General features: G+C 37.8%; 1 protein-coding gene across 2 annotated transcripts in view; it reads right to left on the bottom strand.

Annotated features, from left to right (window-relative positions):
* Window positions 1-12,622, bottom strand: part of bltp3a (bridge-like lipid transfer protein family member 3A) — a 38,287-nt gene that overhangs the window by 16,894 nt on the left and 8,771 nt on the right. For both annotated transcript variants that reach the window (XM_016513674.1, XM_016513675.1), the window contains exons 2-6: window positions 7,167-7,329; window positions 6,998-7,036; window positions 5,746-5,837; window positions 3,929-4,118; window positions 1,991-2,131 (exon numbers count right to left, since the gene is read on the bottom strand). In XM_016513674.1, the coding sequence (XP_016369160.1) occupies window positions 1,991-2,131; window positions 3,929-4,118; window positions 5,746-5,837; window positions 6,998-7,036; window positions 7,167-7,329 (625 nt within the window). The remainder of the gene's footprint in view (window positions 1-1,990; window positions 2,132-3,928; window positions 4,119-5,745; window positions 5,838-6,997; window positions 7,037-7,166; window positions 7,330-12,622) is intronic.

Here is a 12,622-nt window from a genome sequence, read left to right as displayed (position 1 = left end):
ATGATGAGAGTTAACGTCAGTAACGTCAGCACAGAATGCATATGATTTCATTCTGAAATGAAATCCTTTCTTTAACATTTGAAAGGATACTATGGCAAAGTTATTGCTTTCCTTATTCAAACAGATTTTTTTTTCATGAATGTATGGTTGACCTGAAGAATGAAAGCTATATCATATACACTTGGAAAATTATGAGCTATATCACCGCTTATCGACACTAGGGGTGTGACAATTCAGAGAGATGAGACAAAATACAGATACTTGGTTCACTAGAACGAGACAATATTTTAATACTATTTTAAGACGTTTTCAATTACAAAATATTTGTCTTTTAATAACAAAACGTAAAACAATGCAGTTGTATTTTGAAATATTTTAACTAATCTAGGGCTGTAACTAATGATTATTTTGGTAATCAAGTAATCTACTGATTATTTTGACAATTAAGTAATCTGATATTTTTTAGTAACACAAACAGACCTAAGTGAAAACCAGGCTTTAGTATGACTATTTATATATAAACTAATGATGAGGCAATAATAATTGGCTCAAATAAAATAGCAAAACCAAGAAATTACATGATTGTATTGAACAACACTGTTAAAATACATAAGGTAATATGCCTATACATAATATGAACATAACCAAGTACATTATGTGTTATAACAAATTCCTGCAGAGGGCGCCACCGGCCTGGTGACGTTTCAATTTACAGCGTGATTAAAAGATGTTTAAATCCATTTAATTTTCATATTTGGCCACATGCAAACTCAGAAACATTTATTTATTCTGATTGGCTAGTAATGTTAGTTTGGTTGAGAGTGAAAGCTGTGCTCCTCTCACACCATTGGTAGGCGAACTCATGGACTCGAAAGTGATATCAACAAGTTTTTTTTAAATGTAGGATTTTTTTTTTTTCACTGCCAAACGCTGCACGCCGGAGATCCGGCACGGTGCCAGAGAACTTTAAGCCCTGCATACATGTAGCTCATTATAACTTTATTTTACTTTTTTTTTTTTTTAAAGCCAAACGTTTGAAAGTTATTTAATTAATTATTACTATTTTTAATAAATACTATATTTGGTATTTTACAGTATAATTATTACAATATATTTTAATTTATTTAATATTTTTTCTAAAATATTCTAGTTATTAATATTATTTTATAGCAATAATGAATGGGTCATAAAACAATAGGAATGTGGTCTATGATAACTCAAGTAAAGACAGATTTTTTTTTTCTGGTCACTTTACGGTTTCTGAAAGAAGTATGCTGAAAGTTGGTACGCCAAGTACACCAAAGTGTAAACTCCACATATTTTCAAGTTTTTACCTAAATTGTTAAGCCCTAAAATGATGGTTCACACACTAAAAAAAAAATAAGTCTTTAGAGTCATAAGTTATATTTTAAGATTTTTTTTTAATTATTTTTCATTTTCCAAGGAGATGCACTTCCCTGAATCACCCCAATCACTCTAGAATGATTAATTCTTCCCAAATAGAGCTATTCAAGTCATCTGGTGGTAAAAAAAAATAAATAAATCATAATCACAGAAAAAAAATCATTTTCATATCACAGTAGATATTGCAGAAAAATAAAATATCACAATATCCATTTTTTTTCTAATATCGTACAGCCCTAATTCTGATGATTATGAAAATAGTGATTTGATCTTAGTTCCAGTATCCCAAAGTAACACATTATAAAATCAGCAGCAGCAGATGATGTCCTATCAAACAATCTCACGTCAAATCTTCAACATTAATGTGAAATGAATGTAAAATGCAATACAAAATTCTCTAAATTAGGGCAAAAATCTACTTTTTTTTACAAAAATGACCAGAATCTTCCAAGCAAGATGGAAAAACTATGCAAACTTTGCAACTAGTTTGGTCATTTTCCCAGGTGCCTATGGCAAATGTGATATGAAGAGAGAAAATATTAGAATTTTTCAAAACAATTGCTTTCAAAACAAATCAAAACCATACCCTGCGTTTGAGAGCGATGCGTATGCGTCCTTGATTGGTAATGAGGCGCAGTGGCGTGCTGCCCAGATCCTGCTCATCACTCTCGATGGCATCCGCCTCTATGCGCAGACTCTGCCAGTTGATCTCCTTGAACGTTAGGACCTGCAGGACACCAGAGACTGTATGAGGATGAGACATAACAAGCAAAATTTCTTTGTTTTCGGTTTAAGAGATGAAGTCGGTGACACTGACTTGTCAGTAGTGGATGCGTAGTTTCATACTGATTGCATAATCTGAGAATATTTATTTTCCATTTGAATTGGTTCATTTGAAAGTAGACATTTCACTCTCTATAGATATATTTTTAATGTCTGTAAGGCAAAGATATACTCAGAGTTTCGCGCTCAAGTTCACAGAGACCGAGATGGCAGAAAGTGCATCATGTTTGCTTTCACTATTTTACAAAAAATCATATACCACAGCAAAAACTATAGTCTGAGAAAGTTCAAACATGTTTAAAGGCAAGTGAACAGTCAGTAAAAAAAAAAGGAAAAAAAGAAATACACAATTTACAAGAAATAAAATAAACAGTAGTATTCAGGTACAGAAATGTAATAATTACGTGTAAAATAACACTGCATTGTATTCACTGTATGAATTCAATTTAGATTAATCTTTGTTATAGCTGTTTTGTTGTTTGATTAACATTAGTGACATATTCAGCAGCACGTATTTATAGGCTGCTGTCCCTTTAAATCCAACTGCACGGCTCCAGTATAATGGTACACATCCGATTTCTTTCTCAGCTGTTTACATTCATTTAAAACATAACTGACTGCGTTTACGAGAATAATATTTACATACAAACACATACAATACATACAAATATTTTTTTAAATATATACATATATGTGCGTGTATTTATATATACATAATAAACATGCACAGTACTTTTATTCCGAATCAATTAATCGCGATTAATCATTTTGCAGCCCTAATTTACATCTTAAACTTTTATTATGGGGTGACTGCTTAAAGCTTCTCCTTTGTTGGTAACAGGTTTATAAATGCAAATCTGTTGAAATTAGTGATGCAGTATCACATTTGTTAATTGCAGCCAAATCACAATTTTAATTTTGAATTATTATACTTTTAAATCATGTAGCCTAGCTGAACAACTAAAACATTGTGTCAGTTTGATAGCATGCTGACTGCAGAAACACTCTTGAGCATTCTGCTTTGAACTCCACTGACTTCATCTCGCCTACCGACGTCGTGCTTCAGCGGGCGGCGTGACCCTGATGGCCGCGGGCGAGCAGAAGCAGAGCTCTATATCGAGAGAGCATGAGAGGTCAACATCCATCTTACATCTAACTGCATTATTGCTTAGGAAAGGCTGGTTTAGAAGATCTGGCAACCCGAATATACTCTTCATATAACAAAATTATTGATTTCATTATCTAATGGCCATCTGGAAATTAAGCGGGGACTTTTCATGAGCATGTGCTTCTGTTAGCGAAGGAAAGCAAGCGAAAGAGGAACAAGAGGAGGAGAAGTGAAGTGTAGAAACACTTTGATCTGACTGCCGTTGATCTCTGCACTATGACGGTACTGCCCTTTGTCCCCTTTTGGATTATGTAACCATTGCTATTTTTCTCCATAATGATTCACTTGCTCTTTAAAATGAAGAAACAGACAGTTAAAGGTGCTTCACCCTGGGTTTCACCTCTGGGTGATCCCTTGTAATGCCACAAAAAATTTAATTGCACTTCTTTAAGGTAAAAGTGGCAAGTGTTTATAACCTCGGGTGCTTCTTCCAGCAGGAGTCAGACGCATCAAATTGAGCGGTCAGTGTTCCAGGACGGCCCACACCATGTACACTGAAGCATAAACCTGCTTTTACTGTTGTATAGCACTTTCAAAACAGGTACTGTGGTGTATGTCTGCACTGTACTGTACCTCTCCTCTCTTCGGATGTGTAATGCGCGTGTAGCGCAGGTCGCTCTTCTGCCATTTGGGATTGAGGCTGCAGCCCTGGAGCTGCCAGAGCTCAAAGGAGGCGTGAAACGCTCGGGCCTGAACTTTAATCGTGATGGAGTTGATGATCACAGACATTCCCTCCACTACCTTCTCAGCAAAGCCATACTCACTGTAGAGACAAGAAACAGACCGCAAACATGCATTACACAGACTGGATCTGACGTTCAATCCAGTGTTGCTATTGTAAAATTAAAATCAGAAATGTTGCCTTGGAAACATTTTGAAGTAATACAATTACTAAAACTAAAACTGAAATAAAAATACCGTATTGTCCCGAATATAAGACGATATTTTTTTCTTGGAAATACATCTGAAAAAACGCGGTCGTCTTATATTCGGGCCAATACGGTAAAAGAAATCTAAACATAAAAAAATAATAATAATAATATAAACTAAATATTAAAATGAAAAAAAAAAATTTAAATGTAAAATTAAAATATAAAAATATTAATAAATACTATAGACAAAATAATGTTCAAGACGGTAAAACAAAATTAAATAAAATAAAATTAGATTTTTTACATTTTTTTAAATGACAAAACTCACAAAACAATAGTGTTACAAAGTTGCTAGGGTGATTGAGATTTTAGTTTCTAGGTGTTTTTAGAACATTCTAGGTTGTTCTTGACATTCCGAAGAACATTCCAGGGTATCTGCAGGGGTTTTAAAATCAAATTTAAGGCTTTTCAAGACCTGCACATATAAAAATAATACCATATGGGGGGAGGGGGAGTACGATAATGTCTATGGTAACATACTGAACTGTAAAATGACTGTAAAAATGACAATTCAAGCAACTTTACAGCCAAAATAATTTGATGGGGCTTTTTTTTTTTTTTGGCAAAAACAAAAGTTTTATGAAATTATAAACCTCACATTTCAGCCTATAAACCATTTTAATAAAAATGAGAATTCAAAATGATGATAAAAAATATTAATTTAAAGAAACATTTTTACTTTGAAACATGCAGCACTTACATTTAATGCAATCATCGCCTTTTCAAGTTGAATAATCACATTAAACCATTTCACAATTCCTGTTTTTCTGTTCCTAAATTCAAGACTTTTTGAGATATTTAAGACTTTTTGAGATATTTAAGACTTTTTTTTACCTTAAATTTGATAAAAACCAAATGAAAGACTTTTCAAGGGGACATTCAATATTCTAAAGACTTCAATATTCTAATGATATTCTGCCTTATGTTTCCCTTCACAGCCTACAGATCTAATTTATGGTCACCATTTGAGGAATCGTTTGTTTGTAGTACAAATGGTGCGATATGTTTTACTCTGCCAGTACTTGGCATTAAGTGTTTGAACAAATAACAGTATTATTTGAGGGGAAGTCGTGGCCTAATGGTTAGGAGGGGGGAGTGGGGAGTGAATGTACAGCGCTCTCTCCTACCTTCAATACCACGACTGAGGTGCCCTTGAGCAAGGCACCGAACCCCCAACTGCTCCCCGGGCGCCGCAGCATAAATGGCTGCCCACTGCTCCGGGTGTGTGTTCACGGTGTGTGTGTGTTCACTGCTGTGTGTGTGCACTTAGGATGGGATAAATGCAGAGCACTAATTCCTAGTATGGGTAACCATACTTGGCCACGTCACGTCACGTATTGATGCTTGATTTAGCAAGTACCACTAATGAATCTAAATGTTAATGTAAATGTTAATTTTCGCCACTCTCTGTATGCATTGTGGATCCTTTACTAAAGGATAACTGCAGATCATTCTGACCTTTGGCCTGCAGTAATGGCAATCGGAGAGGGGCCGTTTGGGGGCCGGGGTTCCTCACAGGTCCTCATTTCAACTTCTACTTTATCCAGGAACTGCAGAAGGACAGGAAACAGAGTTCAGGCAGAATTTAGTAGGTCAGAACTTCTGATGCTGTCAGTCACTACTTTATGATGAATTACACTGCCCAAGCCATAAATGATCTATGGAATATGGAAATATGAATCGCCCAGCAATCTCCAGAGTGGAAAGTTCTAGGAATCTAGATTAGCATTAGCTAACTTTAACTGGATAACAATCTAATGTTAGTTAATATGGGATGTTTAGTGGTAGAGCATTAACCATCATAATGCATTCAAAATCTGCACACAAATTTAGCAAAACACAAGCATATAAAACAGTCATTACTTAATATTTTTAAACTAAAAACTATTGTATCTGATAAATAATTTCTCATCTCAAAGTTTTGAATGTTATCATGTTATTACTACATTTACCTATGTTTTATTAGAAATAATTTTTAAATGAAGAAATTCTTTGAAAGTTTACATGATCTACAGAAGAACCACTGACATGCAGAAACTACATTTTTTAAGTAATCAAGAGAATGTATATTTGCAAACATCATCATAACAAATGTATAAGAATATATAATCTGGGAATAACCAGTATGGATGAATGAATAAATATTAATTTTATAACAAAACATCATCACTCTTGGTGATCTTATCCGGGGAGAGGTTCTTAGTGAACCTACACAAGACAAAACAACCACTGATTGGTTAGATGGTTTAGGAGTTAAAGAGTCAAAGAGAATCCACGATAAAGAAAAGTGGGGAAAAAAACTAAAGAACTAGTGAAAAAAATACATATACCAAGTTCCTCATGTTTAAGCCTCACATAATACCTGGGTCAAAATGGACCAGAACATAAAAAGTGAAACTTTATTTTTTAATAATTATATTTAATGGATGGATGGCATTTGCGTAATGTGGTTCCCCATACTTGGCCACACGTCACTTCACCTTCACTTTAAGCTGTAGACCAGGCCACTGACAAAAAGCCTGCAGTCACTGTTGGACTCTATAGGACCCACCTTATCAGACACTGTAGCAATTGAGTGAGAAGCACACTACTAATAAGGGTACTTTTGCAGAAGTGAAAAAGGACAGGAGATCAAGTGATAAAGAGTGGGATGACAGAGTGTGACAGAAATGACGCAAGAGTGGAAACACATTGATGGGGAGATTCTTACCAAACATATGGGACTGGTCTTCAGCTTTGTCCATTGTATCTGACACAAAAAAAAAACACACATTAAAATGACAATGAATTTGTTTAAATATCTTTGTGACAATTTCCTATAAACTCTTCACGCTCTTTAGCATATTAATAATAGTTGCTTCAGGCTCTCTCCATCCTACCCGTATAGCAGCCTTGTTGCAGTAGACGCGGGTGACAGTCAGCCAGGTGGGCAGATCCAGCATGTTCTGCAGGACCTCCTCGTCCAGCTCCAGGTTGGACAGCTGCCCCTCTCCCTTCAGTGTGCTCAGGTTGATCTTATCCGGGGAGAGGTTCTTAGTGAACCTACACAAGACAAAACAACCACTGATTGGTTAGATGGTTTAGGAGTTAAAGAGTCAAAGAGAATCCACGATAAAGAAAAGTGGGGAAAAAAACTAAAGAACTAGTGAAAAAAATACATATACCAAGTTCTTAGAAACGTACTCTTCGTATTTATGTCAGTTTCACATGGTTTTGAAATTTTTTTTACACCAGTTGGAATTTAATGACCCAAAAAATGTCATGTGGTGTAACCATTAAACCTAAAATAAAACAAAATAAAATAAAATAACTAAAAAATTATGCTAAACTAGATGTGTAACGGTACACGTATTTGTACCGAAAATTTTCGGTACAGGTCTTTCGGTTCGGTACGCATGTGTACCGAACAAATCGTTAAATTTTTTCAGGAAATTCAGACAGAATATGCCGTTTTGGCGCAACATATCACCGTAACGCCTCAGTTCTGACGGCAGCGCGGAGCACGAGTGAGTGTGATCACCCCTTCTCTTTATTACTAGCTTTAACGTGAAATATACATGAATGAACATCTCACACCTCACGGAATCGCTCAATTAGTGTTTCAACTGCGGAAAGACATTAAAACAGCTTGTAAACAAAATGTCACGTAGCATTTCATTTACCTCAGGCAAGTCATCAGTGTCTACACTAGAAATGAAGTATAGTGAAGAGCATTTTGGGCTCTGTGATTAATTGTAACCTTACAGTAATGTAAAAGGGCTCTCTATAGTTTAGGCAGAAGCTGAGGTAGATTTTTATCCCTAAGAAAATTTTAATTATAATTGAGTTTATTTAAAGCTGCAGTCCGTAAGTTTTGCCTCTGTCGCCATTCAAACAGAAAAAATTGCAGGTTTTCGCAATCGCAATTGCAGTTATTTGCGCAATTATCTTCCTTGCGTGGGTTGTGCGGCGGCACGACTCCAGCGCGGATGAATCTAATGTTTTGAGGTGTATGTGTGGCTGTCAGTCACCGCACCGGTGTGGATATTCACTGTACTTCAGAATCACAGATTCTAGCCTACGTCTTGGAATATATCACCCAAATAAGAATTTTCACCGGATATTGTCATCTGAACAAGTAACAAGTCTGCCACTTTTGTTCTGACCAACTGAGGAAAAAAGCATTACCATAAATCACGCTACCAATGGTGATTAAATCCAACGATCTGTTAATTAGCTCATATTACATCAAACCAAGCAAATTATTATTATTGTTATACTTTGTTCTCAAATTGTTAAATGTTAACAACATCAGCATTGCGTGACTACATGTATGTAGTGTGTATTAGCGTGTAGATTTCAATTTCTGTACAGTCTAATCTCTAATTGTCATACCATTCAAAATTCATATAAAGAAATTCTTTTAATCCAAAAAGCAAATGATTCTTCCTTCGAACTGGTTGTCTTTAAAATACAAAAACTTGTGTAATCCCAGGCTATCTGTAATCAGATGCACATTTAAAACTGGAATATAATTTAGTCACATGTATTTCATAAACACATAATCCCTTCTGGATTACAAGCCGCCATCAAAATGATACATTTAATTATTTTAGCTGCTGTGAGAAAAGGCTATAAACAGTCGGCCGGCCACCTGCAGGATCCTCACATGCGATAGCCTAGTAGCCGGGACAACTTCGTTTTGTTTACAGACGTAACATAATGACGCAGCAGCATGCTCAAATTTCCCGCGAAAAACTAACCGTACCACTCAAATTAGAAAACATTATTATAAGCTAACCGTTGTGAATCGGGCTAAAGTAAGGAGATAGTTTTGAACACTGGCTGTTTATGCACTTGCTCAAATAATGATTTCGGATCATTTTTAACCAAAAAAAAAAAAAAAAGTTAAGGACTGCAGCTTTAAAGAAAGAGCAATTTGTTCAGTAATACATTGTTAAATAAATTTTAAAAAATTTTAGTTTTTCTTCACCTGCTGTACGGAAACCATACCGAACCATGACGTCAAAGGTACATACCGAACTGTCATGCTTGTGTACCATTACACCCCTATGCTAAACTACTTAAGGTTTTCTATTCTAGAATTATATTTTTTTAATGAGGATTTCTTCATTATATTAGACTAGATATATGACCTTGACATGTCTATTACCCCCTCAAAGAAAAATCTGATTTTTAATTTAATTAAACAAGTCAAGGTTCATATTCATTCCATATTTAATGTGTTTACTGATAAATAAACAAATCTGAGAGAAAAAAAAGTGTCATGCCACTGACCCATTCTGTAATCGAGGACAAAACTTAACGACCAATAAGCTACAAGCTTTGTTCATGGGAACACATAAGAATCATATTCCTCAAACTCTCTTGCTCGTCCTTCTCATTCCCTTCTCAGTCACTTTTGACGCTGCTATATTTTTAGGTAATAAGGTCCAAGCTGAAACCGTCATCACAAAGACAGTCATTGACTAACGGCGGGTAATAAGATTACACCATTCCTGCAGTAAGACTGCTTTAAGCCCACGGGAGTGTTTCTAACCCCTGCCCTCAAAACCTGCAGGGATCACAGACACAAGCACACAGAGCACATCTAATATTCACTGTACAGCGCTGCACTCTGCCTGCCTTTACCCTTCATAAGATAAAACCAGCACGTTCACAATAAGAGTGGCCGCTTCAAACGACTGAAGTGTTTCATGCATTTGAATGGGACATCTCCACTGTTCAAAGATTTCAAAGCTTAACCCAGCCTTCAGAAGACCAATGAGAAAGAAGACACTGTCATACAGTATTACCACAACACTTTAGTCACGTTTCGATATGCTGCACTACATGACTGTAATACTCTGTGATGCTTTAATGTTGTATTGTTGATAACAGTCAGATTATTCCACACAGAGAGAGTTTTTCCAAGTAAGACTGAAAAAAGTGCTAATGAGAATTTTTGGCACTGGCAGAAACTAGAGCAGCATGAACATTCTGCAAGGCTTCTCCTTCTGTGTTCCACTGAAGAAAGAAAATCACATTTCACAATTCTGAGAAAGACAGAATATGAAACAGGCTATTATAGTGAACTAATGCCAAATTTACACTGCAAAGGTGGCACAGAAGCACTTCTATGGCATTTAGACAGTCTAATATGCTGATTTGCTGCTCAAGAAACATTTATGATTATTATCAATGTTGAAAACAGTTGTACTGCTTCAAATTTTCTTGGGGAATTTTTTGGGACTTCTATGATGAATAGAAAGTAAAAAAAAAAAAACGATTTATCTGAAATAGAAATCTTGTTTCATTATAAATGCCTTTGTCAGTTTATCAATTTAACACACTCTTGCTGAATAAAATAACTGATGTATTAAAAAAGCAGTGTATTTTTTGAAGCTTTTAGTATGGAAACGCTATACAAAGACCTCTGTAAACATTTCAGTGATGAAACAAACAATAATCAATCAATAAATCTGAGTTTTGAAAAGATTCAATGAAACGGTTTGAAATAGTTCAAAGAATCTGCCATTAAATCATAAATGCTATTAAAACATATGTTTCCTAAAAAATTTTTTACATTACTCACAAATTTAGAAAAACAAAACTAATCGTACTCGGTTACTTTTGTAACCTCGGTTCCCTGAGATACGGGAACGAGTACTGCGTCGCTAGACGCTTATGGGAAAAACTCCTTTTTCTCCGAGGACTGAAGACTTATTCAATCACGCAGTGTAACTGCATGGCCATTGGTTCGTGCAGTGATTATAAAACTATGGCGGTGAAGCCTGCCAGAATGGGCGAGGCCATCTGGCTATATAAGCGGGCATTTCGCCATAGGATCTCAGGTCAATTCGACTGAAGCGACGACACCGAGTCATGCAGCGTCATGGCACGGCAAGGAACGCAGTACTCGTTCCCGTATCTCAGGGAACCGAGGTTACGAAAGTAACAGAGTACGCTCCCTATCGATACTTAACTCGTACTGCGTCGCTAGACGCTTATGGGGAACCAATACAATCCCGCAGTGCCATGAGAGAGGAACAACTGATATGAACTGGCCTTGAGCGAAAAAGGCTCAGAGGGACCAATTATGTGCAGGGTGAGCCCTGCATGAGGCAAGAGCCTTCAGATAATCGTTCCAACGGTCGTATGTACAGCCTCAGTACTAGTAATAGGGCCAAGAGCGTTCCTGAAGAGTCAGGCAGAGCCTGAGACTTAGACTGCCTAGACAGGCGTGTGCCACCTTAAGCAGATAAAATCTGGGCCTGCAAGGCCGGAACATCCAAGTTATAGAACCTGGCAAAGGTGGACGGCGAGGCCCAGCCGGCCGCCGCACAGATGTCTGCTATGGACACACCACTAGACCATGCCCAGGAAGAGGCCACGCCTCGAGTGGAATGGGCTCTCACTCCTATGGGACTCTGAAGGCCCAGGAAGGAGTAAGCTAGTGTGATAGCGTCAACTAACTATCGAGAGATCCTCTGCTTTGTGACCGGGGACCCTTTGGTGCGGCCGCCAAAGCATACAAAGAGTTGTTCCGACTGCCTGAAGGGGGCGGAACGCTTGATGTAACTTCTCAATGCCCTAACTGGGCAGAGAAGGTTAAACTCCTGGTCCTCCTCAGAAGGAGGAAGCACAGAGAGAGTAATAACCTGGGCTCTAAACGGCGTGTAGAGCACTTTAGGGACATACCCATGTCTTGGCTTTGGGACGACTTTGGAGGCGTTGGGCCCAAACTCAAGACAGACAGGGCTTACCGAGAGAGCCTGCAAGTCACCTACTCGCTTAACCGATGCTAGCGCCAGCAGCAGAGCGGTCTTCAGCGACAGTGTTTTTAAGCTCGCAGACTGGAGTGGCTCAAAGGGGGAACCTTTGAGGGCTCTCAGGACCATGGGTAGATCCCATGTAGGGACCTTGAGGGGCCAGGGCGGATGGAGCCTCCTGGATCCCCTCAGGAAATGGACAACAAGGTTGTTCCGGCCCACCGACTGTCCGGCTATAGGAGCGTGAGAAGCTGCTATAGCTGTCACATAGACTTTGAGCATGGAAGGGGAGTGGCCCTTGTCCAACAGTTCTTGTAAGTATGACAATATCACCGATATGTCACATGTTACTGGGTCCTCGCCGCGGGTTTCGCACTAGGCGGAGAAAATCGACCACTTAAGGGCGTAGAGGCGTCTCGTAGACGAGGCTCTAGCCTGTGAGATCGCATTCAGGGCGCTCTCTGGGAGATCTACTGATTCCCGTTGAGAGCCCATAGGTGCAGTGCCCACAGCTCGGGCTGGGGGTGCCAGATTGTTCTGTTCGCCTGAGAGAGGAGGTCCTGCCTCAGGGGAATGGGCCACGG

This window comes from Sinocyclocheilus rhinocerous, unplaced genomic scaffold (genome assembly GCF_001515625.1).
Source record: "Sinocyclocheilus rhinocerous isolate Xijiao unplaced genomic scaffold, SAMN03320098_v1.1 scaffold776, whole genome shotgun sequence".
Classification (NCBI taxonomy): Eukaryota; Metazoa; Chordata; class Actinopteri; order Cypriniformes; family Cyprinidae; genus Sinocyclocheilus; species Sinocyclocheilus rhinocerous.
Note: the sequence above shows the minus strand (reverse complement) of the source record. Positions and strands in the feature narration are given on the sequence as shown.